The sequence below is a fragment of the Pempheris klunzingeri genome, chromosome 17 (genome assembly GCF_042242105.1).
Source record: "Pempheris klunzingeri isolate RE-2024b chromosome 17, fPemKlu1.hap1, whole genome shotgun sequence".
Lineage (NCBI taxonomy): Eukaryota > Metazoa > Chordata > Actinopteri > Acropomatiformes > Pempheridae > Pempheris > Pempheris klunzingeri.
Window position 1 is genome coordinate 16672930 of NC_092028.1, and position 22110 is coordinate 16695039.

A 22110-nucleotide genomic window follows, 5' to 3' on the forward strand; every position below is an offset into this window, starting at 1 on the left:
GGACTCTATGCTGAAGGGCTGGAGGTCACATAATCAACAGATCCCTTTGTCATCTTTATGACATCATTAAGGGAGCCAATTTTTCACATTTACACAAAGTTGGAGCCGGAGAAAAAGAGAGAGGATTGTATTTTCTCAGACTATGGCGGTCATGAACGCATTTTTATACTGAAAAGTGCATTTGGTGTAATATGGGGCCTTTAAGTTGTGCACAGTGACAAAGAATCAGGAAAAACACAAATCCCGTTTTCTTGTGAGGTATCGCGAGAAGAGACCGGGCTCTGCGTGTGTCGCTGCGTGGGGGTGTTCGCCTGATGTCATTTGGCAGAGGGAGGCTGAGCTAACGGTGGGCACACGGGTGGGAAGCATAACAATAACGTTACGGTCTACCGTCCACATTGGGGACATTTAACGTCTCTCGTTTAATCACGCACCATTACAAAAAAACAAGGAAGAAGAAGAGGGAGGCGCAGAAGGAGACGAAGAAGAAGAAGAAGGGCTAGCTAACGGTTTGATAGTACCAGATGCTATTCCAGCGGAGAAGAAGAACGGGCTCGAATAAGCAAGAGAGGGTGATGGCTTCCCGTTTTCCCGACGGCTAACCATAGACCCTCACTAGAAACACGGATACCCTCCACTGCTCCTCCACCTCCGTCTGTGTGACATCGTGTCTGAAATGCTAGCGCAGCCGCGGTCTCGGCCGTCGAGCAGCCCCTGGGCCGCAGCTCGGCACACCGAGCCCGAATCTGGGAAGTAGCTAGCTAGCTATCTGCTAGCCGCAGCTGTACCCGATGCTGCTGCTGCTGCTGCGGCTGCTGCTGCTGCTCGACGGATCCGAAAGACAACAGAGGCGGTTCAGCGCTGAGTGAGCTATTGTTTTTACCCTCCTGGACTACAACGGGCATTTGAGATGTGATGCTTTTGCGCGCCCTGTTTGAGCCTTTTGTAGCTGGGGGCTCTCACTTGCTTGACGCGGAGAAGCTAACGTTGCTGCAAAATGCTCAGCAGAACCACAACAGCAGGCTCCTGCTGAAGGGGGCGAGGTTAGACTGATAGCAGCCCACCCTGTGTCTCAACACTCGGGGTCACATTTGGACAACGACCACCACATTATTTCCCTCGTCTATCACCGCTTCATCAGCTGGCGACATGGATAAACTCACCATCATTTCAGGGTGCCTGTTTCTGGCAGCAGATATCTTTGCAATAGCCAGCATTGCAAACCCAGACTGGATCAACACGGGTGAATCAGCAGGTAAATGAAGCAGGCCACAGCTGCCATTCAAAAGTCCTATTGTGTTTTTTTGTGATTTTTCTTGTAGTTTCTTGTCCCCACAACGCAGGAGCTTTTGCCATCAGATAATCTCCACAACAAAGATGTGTGGTATTGTGTGGAGGCTTTCATCTGCTGCAACATCTTTTGTCCTCCACAGCTGTGTCTTCTTTGTAGATTTATGCTGCTTCCTATCGACTCCCAGACTAATAATCACAGTCTCGTAACTGATTGATTAACACCATTGACCACTGCTGCCGCTAGAAAACATATATTTCATAGATCCTAAGTTCATGTGTTCAAATTGCTTTGTTTTGTCTGATCAACAGTGAAATGATATTCAATTTGCAATGATATATGCGTATACATATAGAAGATAAAGGCAGTCAATACTCACAATGTGAAGCTTGATCATATAGCTGAAATTGCTATTTTATTTAATTGATAATCATGAAATTATCAACAATTTTGACAAGTGATTAATCAATTTAATGTATTTATCAAGCCAAAAATGGAAAAGTTGGCTCACATCAGCTGCTTATATGTGAAGAGTTGCTGTTTTCCTTTGTTTTATGTCATTGTAAATTTAACATTTGGGTTTTGAATATGAAACAAAAAAGACAATTTGAGGATTAGGTTTCGACTGACTTTCTTCGCTATTTTCAGATGTTGATTAATGGAAAAAAGAAACACTCAACAGATTAATTGAGCATGAGTTGCAGGCGTTTTTCCATCAAGTGACAAACTGATTAAGAGACCTGTCATTGTAGCGCTGAAGGAAATTGTGGTCCTGTATTTCTCTGGTGACATTTAAAGTGATCAATCTAATCAGCGACCCCTTGAAGAACCAAAGCAGGTGCTCATTTGTGGCGTCCCTGCTGATTTTGGACAGAAGCACGTGCTCTTAGTCGTCTGTTTGTGTCAGTCCTGAAAACACATTTAGGCTATTGATAGACAGCTGTTCCTCTTTGTTCCCTCTGCAGGATGACAGCTTAGTAACTGGGTCAGGGAGGGTCCATCATCAGCCAATACACATCTAGGCTGTATTAGCTAAACAGAATAAGCCATGCATGCATTATCTATACCGCTTATCCTTAGAGGGTCGCAGGGAGGAGGGGGGCTGGAGCCAATCCCAGCTGACATTGGGCTAGAGGTGGGGTACACCCTGGACTGGCTGCCAGTCGATCACAGGGCCCACACATTGAGACAGACCAACCACCCACACTTAGAAACTCTTCATTTAAAGGCCACAGACGACCAATGTAAGCGTCTTCCCACAATAAGCAATTGGTGCAGAAGTCACAATCGGAAATCTAAAGTTCGTGTTCTACCACCAATAAGTGCACCGTAACTTCCCTCAGAGACCTGCAGTTGTGTACCTACACGTACAGAACCTAAGCATGGCTATATTTAAACAACAGTGTTGTGGCAAGTGTAGGTGCTGTTGTACAGGAGGTTTCGACAAGCTTCCACCTCACTGTCCTCACTTCCCCTCAGTTTCCACTGCTGCCTTTGATGATTGTGATGTGACTTGTCTGGATGCTTTTATGAGACACGTTAGTAATAGACCGCTGACATACTCATTAATTTGAGAATGTGCTAACCACTGTTTTGGAACATATAATAGGAAAAACATTTAGGTTTTAATCTAGTTAAGACTCTGTAATGTTCTTTGGTCTAGAAAGGTAGTTATTTTTAAGTACATTTTCTCTTCAGACAGCAGGCTTTAGCTTCTGTCTATCCTAGTATGGTCAAAGTGGTAAACTAGAAGCCTCTTTAGATTAGTTAGTCAGTGGGAAAATAAATGCAGATATGGTTGTTGTATTGTAATTATACAGCTATACATAACTTGGTAATTTGGCATTAAGTGCATCTTAAATGCCAAATGTTGCAACAGAGACATCATGGAAACGCCTTGTGCTTGTCAGTGTTAATAGAAAGATCTTTAATTATATGTTTATGGGTTGAGTGTGCCGTCTCTACCACAGTTTTTGCGGTACTTTCTTAGCATGTGATTATAATTTCATATGTGTTCACTAAAGTATTTGTCAACATATTCTGTGTGCACCCACATGTGGAAAACTGATCATGAATAGCAATATTGTAAAGCAAAGTTGAAATCATTTAAAATATGAGAAGTTTTAATTAACTACACATACGTAACATCAATAAAAATGTCCTTATATGAGCTTACAGCTACTTTATAGCATGTTAAATAAACATTTATTACAAATTTAGATTATATGTGTTAAATATGGGGGGGTTACAGTTAAGTGTTACTTTTCTTAGAACGTCCTTGCAGTTAATGGCACCTCCTGAAACACATGCTGTACATGCTTTTTCTCTGTTCTTAGAGCTTTAATGGCATTGCATTAGCTTTTAATCTACGCTTTATCGTGTAGTCAACCTTTTGATCTTTACTACACATTCGCTTGCTAACACAGCGTGTGTCGTACATGCTGTCGGTAGGCGGCCAATACATTTTGAAAAAGGAATTCAAGTTTTACATTAAAAAATCTGGTTTAATTGCGAGGCTTTAAAGTTTGGTGACATCTGCTTTCATGCCATATCTGCATGTTGCCTTCTTATTTCACATTTCTTAGTTCCAACTTGTGGCCTTGGCTCCTCTTTGTCAATACAGCTCGTCTATTTTTGGCCTGTTGTGACTTTTAAAATGGTGAAGGCATATTGAATAATTGTGAGCTCTGTTACACCATCTTTAGTTAGTTTTAATGCTTGATTGTTTGGTCTCTATTACAGCTACATACTGACAAATGGGATTCATCTCATTTTGTGCATTTGCACTTGTGATTAAGTCATTTCAGAGTTAAACTATTTGCCATGAGCTGTCTGCATTATTCTGTCTTCTCCATTCAACAGACTAGTGTATTTGAAGTTATTATGAAGTCACTCTCCCGTGATGACTCCCCAGATTGCATTGTCTCCAATCAGCTGACCTCTGGTTCCCGGCTTTGTTGTTACCTTATCAGAGGGGCTCAGTGCTTGACAACCTGCCCTTGTAGGACCTCAGCGTGTCTTCTTTTTGCTCAGAGCGTAGAGAAACAGACATGTTCCCCTGGGCAGTTAGCATCGATGCAAGCTGACTTTGCTTGCTGAGTGTGTGGCTTTTGCCTCCTGCTTTAGTCAAGTGATTTGATCAAAGCTTTTTTTGTGAACTAATCACAATTACATAAACAAACGGAGGCTTGTGCTCAACATCATTCAGAGCGGATGATTTCAGTTTTCTGTAATTATCCACACTGATAATAGGAATGAACCTAATGACGTAGGAGAAGTAGCACCATTGTGACTCAACACAAAAGACAGAATGTGTGTCCGTGACACTCTCCTCACTTCAGTGCGATATCCTCAGGCAGTAACAGCTGAAGCTGATTTCCTGTGCTGAGCTTCAAGACAAAGCCATTGTTACTGCAGTGTCAGACACAAACTGTGATTCTCGGCAGCTTCGTTGTCAACTGCCCTCCTTCAGATACTTGCCACCACAGTGGATGGCCTGAATAACCTCTGAAACACCCTGTATGTGCACACACACACTTAAAAAGTGCTAAATCACAACCAGGCACATCACGCTGCTGCAACCAAGACCCGAGATGATGACAGATTTTCACACATACCATCTTTCCATGTAGGTTTTCATCAGCATCGAACTTTGAAAAAATACCACCAGTGTTTAACCCCCTTCTTTACTGTTGTACCCCATCATAAGCCTGTCAACCATTTCAGTGTCAGGTGGATTTAATCCTTTCTAACTTAGCTTGCCAAGTGTTTTATTGTATGCACTGAGCTACTGAAGGAAGCAGGAATAAAAGACTGTTGTTGATGGAGATCACAAGGTGATAGTCGTGACAGGAAGGCGCCACACTTTCTCTTTTCAAGCAAGGACTTTCTGAAGACACAGCAAAATGCATTATGCATTTTTATCATTTATTATAACTCATCTCCACACCAAAGACATTTTCTGTCACAGCACATGTTTATTACCCCAAAGTGCAAGCTATCAAGTATCACCGGTGTAATAATGAACAGACAAAGTACAAAGGAGCGGCATTAGCTCCAGTATCCTGCTACCGAATTTTGGTTCTGCTCAAAAAAACTTGTAATTGAAGACACTCTTCAAGCTAGTTATAGGTGCTAGATTATAACTTTATAACTAGTGTTGAGTAAGGTCCTCACTTGTTGAGAAGAGAATGTATTACCATGTATAGGAAACAATAAAAATAAACAAAATGATTAAAAGGCTAAAACAGCCTTTTGCCAAAATTGCAGTTCATAATCCCAGGTGCTCAGAAACTGTTCCTGTAGTTATAGTCCAAAACTAAAATAGATGAAATGGGAGAATAATAAATAGTGTTATTTTTGGTATCTCTTTTCAAAGCACAAGGACACACAGTGTCATTGATACAAAGCAACTGAATCCAGGCACAGCCAATATTATCCACTTGCAGAGCTGCAGTGCCAGCAGTTTTTACCTGCAGCTCAGTCCAACCTGTGCCACCAACAGGTAAGGACAGGAACAGCAGCGCCGCTTCAGACCTGCTGATGTAGACACAGCGATGTTTAAACATCACCGGGAAATGTGGATGTTACTTTCATTGCCTGTAGGTGGGGACATTTCCACTGCTGTTTGGTTACTTTTTGTGCTTTCCCAGATGCGCTGCAGGCTGCAAAGTTTGTCAGTGACTGGACAGTTCCGTCTGGTGTTAATCCTCAGCCAGCTGAATATGAATGAACGAGTTGCAGGTCGGATTCATAAAGCGCTTTATACCTAGTAGAAAATAGCTTGTGTATTTTTTAACATAGTATTTAAACAGTTCATTTGCCATTTTGCACTTAGATCGAGAATTCAATACTGCTATATATTTAAATGGCGTGGATTCCCAACAAATTTGTGAGCATGTTGGTGTGCCTCTACTCTTTCTCGTGTGCTTGCTCATGTCATTAAATTTGTCCACCAGGGAGGCATCACTTAAAAATGATGACAGTAGAGTAGAGTAATGAGGCAAGAGAGACCGCCTCCTCTGGAATGTAATTCATCCACATCTTATTCTCTGTGAAAGGGAAGCTTATTGTGAATGCTCTGAAAGTAAACAGGATTCATTTTTAGGACTTTGGCCGTAAAATCTCATGCATTCTTATTCGTTATGCTTGTGGCCCAGAGAGAGTGAGAACTGAGGTTTACTGGTGTATGTTGGACATTTGTTCTTCTTTTAGCTATAAACATTGGATGTTTATATTCTTTTTTTAATAGTTACATTAGGTAGTTAGATTTCATTCAACATAATGAACAATGGACAAGTCAGTCAGTAAAAGACAGTTTTGACATGCTTGGTGAATAAAGGTTGTTTTCGTATATATGTACCGTACCATGTTTTGGAAGCAGCAGCTGTGCTCCAGTGGCCTTACAGTGTAAGTGGGCGCTGCGAAAGCCTCGAGCAGCAGCAGCAGAAGCAGTTGTCGACTGCTGTAGGTTGCCTACTTGCCGCCCACCACAGTTCAGAGGCCTGTTTGACTCATCCCCCCAGAGCTTTCAAACAGCAGCACCCCCTGTGCTCCGCTAATGACAACATCATCATGCCAAAGATGAGCAGACACGGACTTCATTTCCTTTCATTTGGACGGAGACATGGTGAGGGGAGTATTTTGATCAGAGAGAGCGCAGAGATGTTTGGAGGGTAACAGAGCACGATGAGGGGCGTGAAAGGGAGCAGGTCCTCAAAATGAATATTTGGCTCATTCTTAATTTTATGTGAAAGACAGAGGAACTAGAAGAGATTGTTTTTAAGCTAAATTTAATCCATATTGGCTGTATGGTCACCCTTGCTCTGTCTCCCTTTTACTTCATTTGAGGTTTCCGGTTTCAGTGCAGTCTGAAGTCGTTTCAGTCAGTTCACCTTTATTTTGCTTCGACCCTGTGGATGTGCACAGTTGGCCTCTGTGTTTGCCAACGGAGATGTCCCAGTGACACACCATCACCTTAAGTAACCTTAATATTACTCTGCTAAACTGCAGCATCACTCTCGCAGACTTTTTAGGAGCTCTCTGCTCAATATTTATTTATTACGCACAACTGAACTGTGACACAGCATCCTTTTTCAGTGCTGAGTGACGGTGCAGTTTTGTTGACTTTATAATAGATAGCATCCACTGGTTGCTCAAGGTGCCCCACTCACAACCCTGCCAGAGGAGGAAATTGAAGCATTCCTTCGTTTGTTTGTTCTTTTCAATGTCTTCTCTCAGTTAAAGAAGTCATTTGACTGAGTTGCTCTCTGGCAGACTTTTGCATGAGACCATTGATACCGCTCTCACATGTGAATATTAAACATGAAGCTACAGCCCCAGCTGGGAAATAGCTAGCCTGGCTCTATCTGAAAGTACCTACCAGCTCCTCTAAAGCTCACGAATTAACACCTTGTATCTTGTTTGTTTAATGCGTGTGTCGAAATGAAAATTCTGCATTTTATGGGGGTTTTATGTTTCTTGTCTGGGAGCAGTTGCCAGGCAACCAGCTGAGTCTGCACGAAGTTACTGGTTCCAGTCAAGAAATAGTCCAGCACATAAACCCTATAACCAAGCCTGCTTTAAAGACAGTGAAAAGTAGTTTTTATATGCATCTGTTACCTTTGGCCATAACCAAACATGTCGAACTATTCCTTTAATTTATCCTCATGCATGTCCCAAGTTTGTAGGGCGTAAAACAGTTAAAGTGAACTCTCCCATGTTAGAGTGAAATTATGTATGATGACTTTGAGGCAGACTTTATATCCGTTTGTGTGCGTCGCTGCTTGTTGAGTTGTTGCTGAGTTGTTTACCTGCATCCGTGTACCATAGCGTGCCTGCCTGCTGTAGGGCAGGAATTCCACAGAGATCTCGTGAAACAGCAGGAGGCCAGAGGGTCCGAGGGAAATGGTCATAAAGTGGTGCCATTAACCGCAGCTTTCAAATGTTTACCTCATGCTCTCCTGTTACCAGACTCTGCTTTCCTCACCTCTCTCACCTCCCGTTCTTCAACTTGCGCAAGGTTGCTCTGTAATTCTGGGCCGACCTCGCGAGTAGGCTGCTGAGTAAGCCTGTGAGCCATTCAGGTACCATTTTCGTCATGAGTCTTGACCTCTTTTTTTTTTTTTCCCCTTTCACTGTTATTGCATAAGTGTTCTGCACAGCAAGAATTGAATCGCCAAAGTGAAGATAGAGAACATTCTTTTTAGCATTTCCTTGTTTGTAATACAACATGCTCCCTAATGTTTATGTGTGGTCTAAATGGCAGATTTTTATGCCTGTAACCGTAGCATATGTAAAGCCCTCAGTTTTACCTTTACATAATATAGCGTACCTTATCTACAGACTCCCAAGGCGTTTCTTTTGAACCACAGGCATTATTTGTGTGGGTTGTAACGGTAAAAGCAGTGCTTTCACTGGGTGTTATAAAGGGGACAGGATATCCTCTGGACAGCCTGCAGAACCCACCACACCCCCACAGCAACAAGAACACTTCTATCACACAGGCTTTGCTAATCTGTTTGGATTCAAGTGCTTCAGACTGAGTAGGTTTGTTAGCAGCATCATATAATCATTGTGTACATTTACAAAGGTCATAGCAGACATGTTATTAAATGTCTGGATTCAGGTGCCAGACAGAACAAGTAACACGCTTGACCTCCTGAAATTCCAGCTTGCATACTTGTTTCATGCACACGTCCGCCCACCTGCTGAGCCACTGTTGAACTTTTATGATGTAGCCCACACAGGCTTGTGCTTTTTAGTGAATGCGTTATTTTCTGGTCAGTGGAATGAATGATAATTTGTCCTGCTTCAGATTATGCGTCAAAATGGAGAAACAGTTATGTCTTTGTTTTATACTGAGAAGACGTTGTGCCATTGAAGCCTCAGTTTGCAATTAGCTTAGCCATACACTGTATATTTTATAAAAGTTTTAAAAGTAAAATATGAAAGTTTATACCGTGGTCTGGCTTCTGATTGGCTGTAGAGTGTCCATTAAAATGATATAGGATATCTACTAAGCAGTTCCAATGCAACTGTCTGTTCACCATTCAAATGAAATCTAACCATACCAACAGAGACGCAGCCAAAGCCTCTGCTTACAATTTATTGCAGTGTTAACAAGCTTCGTTAACATTAACAAGACAACTTGACCAGCTAACTTATTTCCAACAGTGAGTGTTGTCCGTCAGTTGTCCTCTGAACACCACAGGATGGACACACGCTGTAGGAAGTGCACTGCTCCTCCGAACTCACTAAGACTTTTTCCTCACATCATCACTGTCTGATAGCGTCTTTGAAGAGTTCACACGTTATGATCTTCGCTCATAATGGCGAGCCCCAATTTGCCTGTGATCTGGGGCTTCAAAGACCGTCGGCGAGAGGTAAATCAGAGCTACAGTCCTGTAGGGTGAACAGAGCATAAATAATCATCTCACATCTTAGATTGAATTTACTGCGGCCGACGGTATCATTACACATGGCCCATCGTTTGTTCATGAAAATCTCGACATCGAATTAGTGACAGTGACATGTCTTGTAAGCAAGCTAGTTGTGTCGTTGAATACACAACACTTCAAGTTGAGACCATCTGTTGACACCACTGTCAGGTAAACTGCAGAATTGCCTTGTTCAGCTTGTATGCTTGTACGTGTTAGATAATTCAGTACAGTTTGTCGGTGGATTACATTGCATGGTTTTATATTTTTTTCTGCTAGGTGAACCTGCTTCCTTTGCTAAAGCCTTTTTACCGTCCTAGGAGCCTCATTGAACTGAAAGAGGGGCTGCACTTTTCTGCCACCCAAAAAGACCTGAATACAGCATCCATGTGTGCACTACTAAAACTACTCACACTGACGCCCCCTCTAATTTTTCAAATGAGTGCCTCTCATCTCCCACAGCCCATCACTTACAGTCCGCCCTTCTTTTGCCCGAGACCTGTGATCAGCAGAGGCCTGAGTGATGTGCCGCTGTTCTGCTTACTCAGGTAGAAAGTCCCCTTGAGGACGTGCTCTAATTGAATGGCGTCCCTCCAGAGTGGTTGAACCATTGCAGCGAGTTCCCGCTCTGAGTACCGGCCTTCACAGTGCTCACGACTCAGAGTGAGGCATGAATCCATTTGTCTCCCTGTCTGATCACTGATGGATAGGTACAGTAGAACGTCAAGTTTTGTGTCAGCAGATGCACACACGTATGTGTTCAGAGATCCCCGACGAAGACCAGAGATGGAGGAAGGGGGTGGTGGTGATTAATGGCTGAGAATGGACGTATATTAACAGAGACACTGCAGCTGATAATTTATCTCATATCTCTGCAGCTTCTTCCAATGTCTGTGTTCAGTGTCACACCTGAGTGGGATAGATTCAGTAATTGGCAGGGCCAATTTAATCCTCACCCTCTCTCTTTCACTGTGGAAGTGCAACAGAAAATCTTGGCCGCTCACTAGTATAATTGGGCCCAACAGTGTGGAGAGAGCAACTCCCCAGCTCCTCGCCAGCACTGAATTGGTGGCAAATTAAAAAAAGAGCTCCTCTGTCTTTTTCCATTCGTCCTCCTTAACCGGGTCCTTTTTCACTTTGTCATCAGCTGAGCTGAGACACTTTGGTCCTCCCCTCCGCGGACCTTGTCGTCAATTGAGGCACTAATTTGTCTTCTTTTGCTCTTATAATTTTTTCCACTTGCAGTTTTTCTATTTTTTTATTCAGCCTTTAGGCATACGGTCATCCTCAAAGATATAATCTGTGACGTTGCTCGCTCAAACATTGGCTGTTTGACTGCTTCTCTATATTATGATGGCACAGTTTCAGTAGACTGCAGATGGAGCTGCTTCACTTGTGTGTTAGGGGTTTACCTTCTGCAGTGCCAAAAACGTTGAGACTTCCTGTTACAGATTGAATGATAACCCGATAGTCAGTGTCTTTTGTGTGTTTGTTGAAAGATGAATTAAAACAAATAGATTAAAATGGACACCTCATCAACCTTCAACCCTTCTCTGCAGGTGCCCTTACAGTCGGTCTAGTCCGGCAATGTCAGACCATCCACGGACGAGACCGGACCTGTATTCCACCACGACTGCCCCCGGAGTGGGTCACCACACTTTTCTTCATCATCATGGGCATCATCTCCCTCACAGTCACCTGTGGTCTGCTTGTGGCGTCACACTGGCGTCGAGAAGCCACCAAATACGCCCGCTGGATCGCCTTTACTGGCAGTAAGTGAACAAGACAATGAAATTTGCACTGAATAAAACAGTTTTGCTTTACTAGACCTGTCGTCAGCACATTTCTCCTGGAGCCACATCACCTTCTTCTCTGTCTCACTGCATCTCTCGAGACATAACTAGGTAATCACCTCTGTCAGATTAATATTTTCATGAATTTAGTCTCATTTAAGCAGTCTCATTTTAGTTTACCTATGCAGTGCAAATGTAGACATGTAGATAAGTTTGACATCAGAAACACCCAAAGCGATGGACAGCTCAGGACCTTTGTGAGTTTGTGTTTCTGAGAGTGACTTGAAAACCTGTGTGTGTGTGTGTGTGTGTGTGTGTGTGTGTGTGTTCTGTTGCTCATTTCTGAGTATTGTATTTGCATGCTGAGCAACAACCTTTGCTCCCTGAAGCTGATTTACTGAGTGATGCAGCTCCTCTGGTACCCGAATGGGTGGCTTCTAGTATTTTCTATCCCTCTTTGCCTTGAACACCCTTTTTTTTTTGTCCAAACGCATTTTCTGTATAGATGCAATTCCAGCACTCGATAATAACTCAGCATCCATCTCGTGCACTGGCGGGGCTCGTTTTGTGAGCTTGTGTGGGAGGGTTGAGTTTGATTGGTCGGTTAGTTAAGCGAATAGATTGCCTTCAGCACACTTGTGCAGACGGAGCAGTGGCATTTTGAAGCCACAATGCTCCATATTATTGTTTGAAAACTGGGTGAATTTTTCTGGACATTGTTCCTTTTTTGCTCTGCAGTTTTAAACAAACACCCAGTGCCTTCCTCAACTTTTTTTTTGGGCTATCAGGCCAGATGAAGATTGAAAAGAAGGTTTTGTAACTCTTCCTAATCACATGCAAATACCTGATGAATCACCACTGTACAGAGCCCCGGAGCTCACCACAAACGGACTGTCCGCTAAGCACAAATCTGTGTCACAAGCTAAATTGGAAGGCATTGAGTCATTGTTTAATGAGCACACTCGAATGAAAGTAAGGCAGTTGCTATGGCAACAGTGAGCAATTGTCACCCTTGTCGCCCTGCTAAAGCTTCTGTTGGCCATATTAGACAAGAGGTATATTATTAGCACAGATTTCTTTCCTTTTAAACAGGCATGATGATGATCTTCACTTTAAATGAGGAAATAAAGCTTGAAGGGGAGAAAGAAAGAATATATTTTAGTTATTAGGGAGCAAAATTTAGATTCATTGCAAGAGACAGAGAAGAGAAGGTAAATAATCACTTTATTCTGTTTTAGGACCCCGTTAGCAAACACTTTAGCGACTGAGGGGCTTCCTGGGATCCTCTTGTATCTCAAGAGCCTGTTTGAAGTTTAGGAGAGGTACGAAAAGGCAAAGTATGAGCTTTTTTTTTTCCCTCTGATGTTACTGAACTTTAGCAGTGATGGCGGACACCTCTCTGCTGTCGACCGAGCGGGAGAGAGGGTGAGAGGTTAAGTGAGGAAACTGGTGGAGGCTTAAGCGAGCTGAGTGAATAATCATGTTTGTAGAGGTCAAGAGCTGAGAGTATAAGTAAGTGAGAGATGGGTGCCAATGTAAAGACACAAATGGAAGGGGAGAGATCGAGAGTAAAGTTAAGTTGGTCGTAAGAGACGGGGGTGGTTAATTCGGGGCAAACAGGTGATGGAGGTGGGCAGTTTGTAGCGTAACTGGCTTCAGGCCACCAGCACCTGAATGGACAGCTTTGTATGATTAGCACAGGCCTGCCTCTGTGTCTCTATACACACACACACACACCAGCAGTGTTTCCTCAAGGTGTGACAGTCATCTGGAGTGGGAGTGGGACTCCAATACAATTACAGTAACTGCAGAAAATGTGGCCATTAGTGATGAAATTACAAAATAAAGATATTATTTTGTACGTGTATAATTTCCTCTCCCTCCTCAGGTGTTAAACGGTCCCAAATACTAGAGGACTTTATTTTCAAGAGTAACTTGACACTAAATCCACTTTTTTGAGTTTGAGTTTTTTGAGTTTGTATTGTGCTCATTGCAAGAGATGTTATTTTCCCTTTTTCCAGAGAAAATCCAGTGATTCTGATCTCCAAAGATTTGTTAAAAATCTATAACGCACTCTGGGAATCTCTGCCCCCTAACTTTGAGGCAGCGTCACGTTCAGATGTTTTTCCTAAACTTGTACACACGTTGTGTTCACGCTAAAATGAAGGGCTCAGTTGCTCTTTGTGGGTCTCGTTTTTTTACTGTAACCAAGAGCTGAGACATTTTACAGTTACAAATTTGTTAACAAACTCTGGTAAAAAACTGTAATGGTGAAACGGTTTTTAAATGAGCCCAGACATATCCGTCTGTACTTTAGTGTCTAGTTAGCTCTACACATAACAGGCAGGTGTTGACAATTAGAGCCACCTGGTGTAATTTTGTCGGAATGATAAGTGTTGTTAACGAGGAGCGCTGCTCTCAGGGCTCCTTTTAACTGCACTGATTTAGATTAAACTTGTTTTTTAGTCGCTCTTGTCAGGAATTATGGAACAACACTATTATTGCTGTCAGCCTTCTCAAACAGCTCTTCACTTATATCTGCTAAAGCAGCTCTGTTTCTCAACTTTTGGATCTGATTTAACATTTCAAGATCAATTCTTTATGTTGCTTCTGTGGCAGCCTATGGTGAAATTGTAGAGGAAACGGTACAGCTGCAGCCCCTGGTACGTGACCTCAGAATAAGCATATAAACACACATACAAAATGAGTCATAGTGAAGTGAGCTGAGACATTAGGTTACAGTAGCAGAGAGTAGAAACAACATGTAACCACTTCAACAACAGAACATAATAGAAAAATGTATGAATAAAACATTAACATTAAAGTTACAACATTATTTGATAGAGTTTTGTTATCAATAATTGATCATGTCTGGTCTATAAAATGCCAGAATGTAATGGAAAAATCAAGATACACAGTTTTCTAATGCTCTGAGCTATATCTTTTGAATTTCTAGTTTTTAGAAAGCAAAGGAAAGCTGCAAATTCTCACAATAGAGAGGTTTCAACTGGAGAATGTTTGGTATTTTATCATGAAAAAGGACTTAAACAATAAATTAGTTGTTGAAATAATTGCAGATTCATTTTCCAATGGTTTATTGTTGCAGGTCTATTATTACAAAGGTATTTGCTGTACTATACAGTCTTGACTATAAGGTCTTAGTGTATCAGCTAAGATGTTGTAGTTTGACCAGCACCAGGTGAACGGGGCACCGTATGTCATCAGTTTGGGCACTTAAGAGAAGCAGTCGACCATGAGATGCACTTCAATTAACTCACTGGTGAAGCTTGCAGGAATAATGCTGAGCTATGTATTTCTGACTCCACTTTAGCTCATCCTTCACCGCATCCTTTTGCAGCTACCCCCTCCTCACAGATAAACACATGGTCAGAGCAATGAGCAGGCAATACGACAGACATAAATATTTGCTTGTCTGCACCTTGTTTACCAGGTTTACCAGACATTGTTCATTTATGCTTGTTGGTAGACTGGAGACGTTTGGCCTGTTACAGTCAGCGAAGCATACATCTGATTGTCTGTTCAAGGACGGCGTCTCAATATACTGCCAGTCTAATTTATAGAGCACGTAATAGCCTATGTGTCAGACAAGGCAGGGTTTTTGTTTTTCAGAAAGTACATTGAGCAGTGCAGCAATCTGACACAAACAGATAATGGGACCATGAAAATCCAAAATCAGCTCATTGGTTAAACCAGTAATTAATTGGTTAAGTTTCTGCATGAATATCACACTAAGTTCATTTTAGCAGCTTAAAAATAGGAGCAGGCAATTTGACAATATTCGTTTACACCATGGCTGCCATCCCATGAATAGCTCCGGTTTTATCAGGATTTTGTGCATAATATTGCAAATAAATGACGAAATGTATTAAGCACTTTGATCTGTCAGGTATTTTAAATTGCTGGATTAGCCCAAAACAAATATTCCTCTGTTTCAGAATCAGCTTTTATTGGCCAAGTATGTGGACACATAAAAGGAATTTGTTTTTTCCACTGCTCTCATGTACTTCCACATAAATAGACAAAAAGGGATACACGAAAAACAAAGCTGAACAAAGTAAACAGATATTTGATTTAAGGTCTATGTACAATGTGAATATATAAATATATATATATATATAAGTATAGATGTAAAAAAAAAAACTGTCACAGTGTGCAGAGGACTGTGTAGAAGTGTAAAGATGCTGGAATAAATATGGAATTACTATGTACAGGTTCCATTATATACATGAGGTAGGGAGGATATGTGTGTATTCAGTATAGTAGATTTAAGTGTTCAGCAGCGTGATGGCCTGTGGATAGAAGCTGTCATGTGTCTGGTTGTTTTGGCGTGCAGTGATAGCGCCTGCCTGAGGGGAGGAGTTGGAACGGGGTGTTATGGTCTGAAGTGATGTTTCCTGCCCTTTTCCTGACTCTGGATGGAAGGCAGGTTGGCACCGGTGATTTTGTCTGCAGTCCTGACAGTCCGCTGCAGTCTGTTCCTGTCCTGCTGGGCGGATCGACTGATCCGAGCCAGACAGTGATGGAAGTGCAGAGAACAGACTGGATGGCTGCAGAGTAGAACTGGATCGGCAGCTTCTGAGGCTGGTTGAACTTCCTGCACCAGCTCAGGAAGTTCAACCTCTGCTGGGCCTTTTTGAGGATGGAGTCGATGGAGTCTTTTATCAATTAATTTCTCACAGTGTTTCTCACATGGAACTTTTACTCCCTGCATCCAGCTTGGTGTATTACTACAGACACCTCTATCTGCATGACACCCGTCTGGTTAATAAATCTGTTAGACAAGGATAAGTCATCTCTCAGGTACTGAACAGTTCTGCTAATTGCCTCATAACAGCGGTCACCTGAACAGAAGCCAGACGTGTTGTGTGTTTGGCACATATATATATATGTGTGTGTATAGAATATGGTCCATGCATGTTTGTAGCTAATGTGTGTTATTTATGCTAATTTATGTCATTTAAATTGGTTCCCACCATGTGTAAATTGTAAGTTTATTTGAGTAATAAGTAGTGATTACCAGCTTACAATGGCTGTCTTATATAACAGGAGCCCTCTAGCAGCCAATACACATTATCCAACTGTTCACTTCAGGTTAAATCCCAACAAGAATACACTTTTGAGGTAACCTACTTAACCTACTCAACACTAAGGTAGTGTAGAGGTCCTGTATTACACACTGCAGGTCACATTGTCCCCACTTCATTCCACAAAATCGGCACAGTCATTCAACTGAGCTTCACAAAGCCACACAATTTGCTTTTCCTGTTTAATGTCACACTGTGTGTTACGTAAGCAAAGCCGGACCAAAAGCCTCAGTAATGTCGTCTTCAAAGGAAACATAAGAAAAGGGAGCCTTTCTAATTAGTAACGACTTTGTTATCCAATCACAGACGCCCACTTCCTGGAAAGTACAATAAGACTTGGTAATGATTTCACCTCTGCCTCTCTCTGCAGCTATTAACAAACCTGACTCATGCTGCGCACAACATCACAATATGTCCACTGTTTTTTAGAGGGGTAATTTCCCTCTGCGACGTTTTTGTCATGTATATACGCACTTGTAAAAAGCCAATTGAAAGTCTATTTAAAGGGTGAACTGCGTAGATTTTACACATCAAAGTCTGTTTTCTGGGCCTGAGGAATACTACTGCATATGGGGGGAAAAGCTTTATAAAACTTTTTGTGGTTTCAAAGGGAGCTGCATCCAATCTGATAAATTGACTCAAGTGATGTCACTCGAGTCAGAGTTGGAAAGAAATGAGTTTTAGATCTCCGTAGCCCTCTCCTCATCTCTGCTTGAAGCCCGAGGCTACATTAGCCACTACTAGCATAACACACCATAATCTCCAACCGAACTATTGGAGGTTGAGTTGAATTGTGGGTAATGTAGGCACCAGGATGAAGAATGCATGGAATAAGAAAATTGGGTACCGTTTGGTTCTGCTGCATTTGTGTTTTAATTTTTTAAGACTGTCCATTGTGAATGGTCGTGCTAAAACGGTGAATTACTCATTTAAATCAGGCGTGTCTCATCTAGTGCAACGAATACACAAACCGGGTTTCTTCACGTGCAGAAAGTTGACTGTATCCTGGTTACTAAAGTGCTTGTGAAGGCAGAGGGACACAGTTTAGCTGCAGTTTGTCAAATGATTCCAGTGTTTTCACTGACAAAAATATACAAAGCACGTTCAGTGGTTTTGGATGAAAGTCTGTTTGTTTGTTGGTGGAGCTTCCTTCAGCTCCACTGATGTTCGTCTCTCACAGAAATCACTGAACTACTTGGGCACAGTTCAAGCAAACACATTCAAGATGCACAGTAGTTTCTGTCAGTGAACGATGTCTCTTATGTCGCATCTAGCAGCAGCCACAGGAGCCTTCAACAACATCAGCGCGAGTGTGGCTTCCTCCACAGCCCCTAATATTTGTCTTTTCTCTAATGTAGGAAGTTCTATTTCAGGACTTGATTTAATTGCAGTGAATAAACAGAGCTGGATGTGGCAGTTTAGAAAGCTTGAAATCAGATTACTGACTTAGACCTTTGAGCATGTTGAGAAAATTTTAACTGCGTTAAGCAGCCTGAGGTGGGGTAAAGAGCTTATGGAGAAACCTTCCCGAAAACTAATGCTGCATTCAAGTTGTTTCAGAAATACTGTAAATGTTTGTGTCATGCTGCCGGATAGCACTTGATTATAATAGTTTTACTCACAAATGACTTTACTGAAATTAAATCACCTGCACGAGGGATGCTTTTTAAACATTTGAGGAATTGGTGCCCTCAAGTACGACTACTAAAAGTACTAAAGAGTGAATTTTCTGTAATATTTGAGTTGTAGGAAAAGGTGTGAAAGGCAGCAGGGAGGCAGTTATTTATAAATGAGGCCTGTTGTAGCAAATGATAATAAACATAGCTGTATCTGAGTGTAAGGACCAGATCAAGGCAAAATTGTAAAAAGAAAACATTTGATCAAACCTCTTTTTAGCTGCTCTTATATATTTTTGAGTGGTTTTCTTTCAGGCAATTTTATTATTTCGTGAATGTGGAATCTCACAAATATATGTTTTTTAAATTTGGCACAAATGTCCACTTGGACTCAAGGATAAACTTGAGAATTATTTTTGGCCATAACTCAAAATAATATACACTATGACAAGATTTCACACAAATGTCTAAAAGGATAAAAATGATGGCATGATGACATTTTATATCCAAAAGGTCGATCAGCGTCACTGTGGCATCACACTTTTTCTGGCCGTTAATCAACGCCACGACTCGGGAGCAGAAGGGGAGATTGTGGTTGTGTTTCTCTTTGGCTGTCATCACATGACAATGTCATCTACCAGTGCTCGTAGAAAGATCCAGCGGATGGTTAAAATGATCTGCGTGTCAAACTTTGGGTTTCCCTAATTTCTGCCTTCAGCTGCTGTGATGATTATAAACCAAACGTTTCACAAAATTGAAGTATCCACAATGATTTGGGCAGCTAGTCTTTTGTCTCCTCTAATGAAGACATTGTTGTAAAATGAGCATCGAGTCTGTCATTACCACAGTCGGGGAGAGAAAAATGATGTACTGCCAGATTTTGGTTTGGCCGAGCCGCTCAGATTTTTTAGTTTGGACTCTATACATTTATCAGATGTATGATATATGAGCTATGGCTATTTTTAGACGCAGTGTTGGAACATTAAAGTTACATAAATGCCTGAGAGCGTCTCCTAAAAACCAGGAGGCAGAGTCGGGCTGATCACGGTGCATACCATGTGTCTGCTCTGTCTAATTGCTCCTTCAAAGCCATTTGAAAGGCGTGATTGTACCTCGCTAATGAACTTGCTAAAATTGAATTCAGTTTTAGCAGCCAGTGCTTCCTGCTCTAGTTGAGTGAGTTCATGCTTAATTTTCTTGTGTGGAGAACAAAGACGACAACGTAGACTGAGGTCAGGCTGTTTTGCGTCACATGTGCCATCTTTTATTTATGTATTAAACCCTACAAATGTATATTTAGTCATGACATCTGGTTTGGATTTAGACACTAGTGAATTGGGTGTCTATGCAGAATCATAGGAATCATATTTAATTGTACAGTAAACTAACATTTTCTCTCTCGCTTCATCCCTCCAGTGATCCTGTTCTGCATGGCGGCGCTCATCTTTCCCATAGGCTTCTATATCAACGAGGTGGGAGGCCAGCCGTACAAGCTGCCCAACAACACGGTGGTCGGCTCCTCGTATGTGCTGTTTGTCCTCTCCATCTTCTTCACCATAGTGGGACTTCTGTTTGCAGGCAAAGTTTGCCTCCCAGGCTGAGGACTCGACCATGCCCGCCTCTGGACTGACACAAGAGGCTCTGAAAATGTCAAGGGATTTACAAAAACACACTGACTGAAAATCAAAAACAACTAACTCTGGCCAGAAGCCTGAAACAGGGAAGTGTCTGATTATGTGTGAAGGGACCGCAGCACCGTGGAGTACCTAACAACTGAAAAACGAGCAAACGGGGAAAAAAAAAAAGACTAAAGGAGGGGACATGGGCACAAAGGGGTGGAGGAGTGTGAGAGAGAGGGCGGCCGAGGCTGTCGCAGCACCCTGCCACTGTTGATTTGAAATATGGCCGTCTCTCTGTTGTTGTTCTGCTGGAAAAGGGTGCTTAGTGTGCCGCTGTCATGGCAACTGCGGCCACAATGCTGGCACACATTTCTTGAGGACCACTACAGCCACTCCTCGACTTGACCCCCGCCCACCCCACCTCCCTCAGCACACATCTGCGCCGTCACGACCGCTCCTGTTGCTATTTTTGGCTTCTCTTTGCTATTTCAGTTGTGTGTTTTTCTGTTGTTGTACATTTTGTGTTCTGTTCTGTTCTCTTTTTATTTTCTTTTTCCTTATCCCCCCTCCGTGAGTGTAATTGAGGTTCACTGAACTGAATCCTTGAGAGGAATTGAGGGGTTTTCTGCCAGCTTGGCTTTAGAGCAGGGTTTATTCTGGCCTGGCGTTTCACGAGGCCCCAGGTGTGTGGCTGGGCAGAGCAGCTGTGAGCCCAGCTGTCCGGGCCAGCTCACGGGCTGCCGTGGACCAGAGGAAGGTGCAGGTGTGCCGCCTCTTTGCCTCCAACCAGATGCAGCTCAGGAGCAGGTAGCAACGAGGGGCGACCTCCTTGGGCAGCAGAACAGGAGGTCAAGTACCATAAAGGAGAATGCCACTCAACGTAAGACCTAGCATTATGTTATTTATGTGGACAGCAACAGAAACCAGTGAGTGTAGATAGCTATTTTGCAAAGCTAAACCCATGACACTGATACGCATCCTTTGCCAATAACTAGAAGACTGTGAATTTAGAGAATAATCATTTGAACATGAACGCACCTCTTGTATTTGTAGAGATTAAATCTTAATCCTGTTAAGTAAAGCCACAAGCACAGTGGCCTATTCAAAGTATTTTCCAAGATATACTTACTTCACTGTGGGGTTGAGATGAACTCATATGCCGCTAAGACAGTATTGACTTTTATACATAGAAACAAAAGTTACTTAAGGTGTGAAAATAACATATGTGAATGCTGAAATTGGTGGTATTCTCCTTTAATGTTGGACAGGAAAGAAGCGAGCCAGGAGTTTTTTTTTTTTTTGTCTTGTTTCAGACGTCATTGAAGGCTGTGGGACTGCAGGTCAGGTCCATGCATGGGGCTGTGCCTCAGTGTGCTGCTCATGAGGCCTGTGAATGTAAAACACACACACACACACACACACACACACACACACACACACACACACAGATACACACAGACACACACACACTCACACATGTACAGCCACAACTGTAGTGTGTAAATCCACATATGGCTGCAACTAACCGTTATTATAATTGTTATTATAGTCACGATTATTTCTGCGATTAATTACCCTAATTAACCTCAGAAAGTTTGGTCATTACAAGTTCACAGAGCCCATGGTGATATCTTCAAATTGCTTATTTTGTGCAGATTAGTGAGAGCTTTAATGCAAGTCCCTCAAAATGAAAACATGTCACAGAACTCTTGTCCAGTACATCGTGCTTTATTCAGGCTCACCTACAGTTTTTGGCTATATTCCCTCCTTTAAGGCGGTGTTTTAAGGTTTTGCGACATAATCAAGCTTTAAGTCCCCATACAGGAAGTATATTGTGTCCATGTAGGCAGCGAGTTAACGCTGTGGGCCACAGTTGCAGCCTGTTTTTGTTCACATTTTGGTAAATTGTTCCCATTAAAACTATGCCGAACAAGCTATTAGTAGCTCTTGTTCGCAATGAACCTATGGATGTTCAGACAACTATCACTGAATTACTTTCAAATCAAAGAAAACTTGATGATTCTCAAGCAAGTTCTGGAGTTGAAGAGCGTCTTTTTTTTTGCCGTTATTTCAAAGCAGATTTATGGCCGTTTATTCGTCTATACAAACCACCAAAGTCTGTACTCATGCAACTTAATTTTTCAAAACACAGTATACTCAAATCTATTCTATGCCTGAATTTAGTCAGGTTTATCTATAAATGCTAAAAGTCTGTTTACAAGACCAGTTCATAACCCACAGATTTACT

General features: G+C 42.2%; 1 protein-coding gene across 1 annotated transcript; it reads left to right on the forward strand.

Moving 5' to 3' along the window:
- The first annotated feature begins 462 nt into the window (after positions 1–462).
- On the forward strand, positions 463–21643 carry mosmoa (modulator of smoothened a). The gene is made up of 3 exons (XM_070847740.1): positions 463–1255; positions 11289–11501; positions 19660–21643. Exons 1-3 carry the CDS (start codon positions 1150–1152, stop codon positions 19842–19844), a joined length of 504 nt encoding a protein of 167 aa, XP_070703841.1. The 5' UTR covers positions 463–1149; the 3' UTR covers positions 19845–21643.
- The last annotated feature ends 467 nt before the right edge of the window (positions 21644–22110 follow it).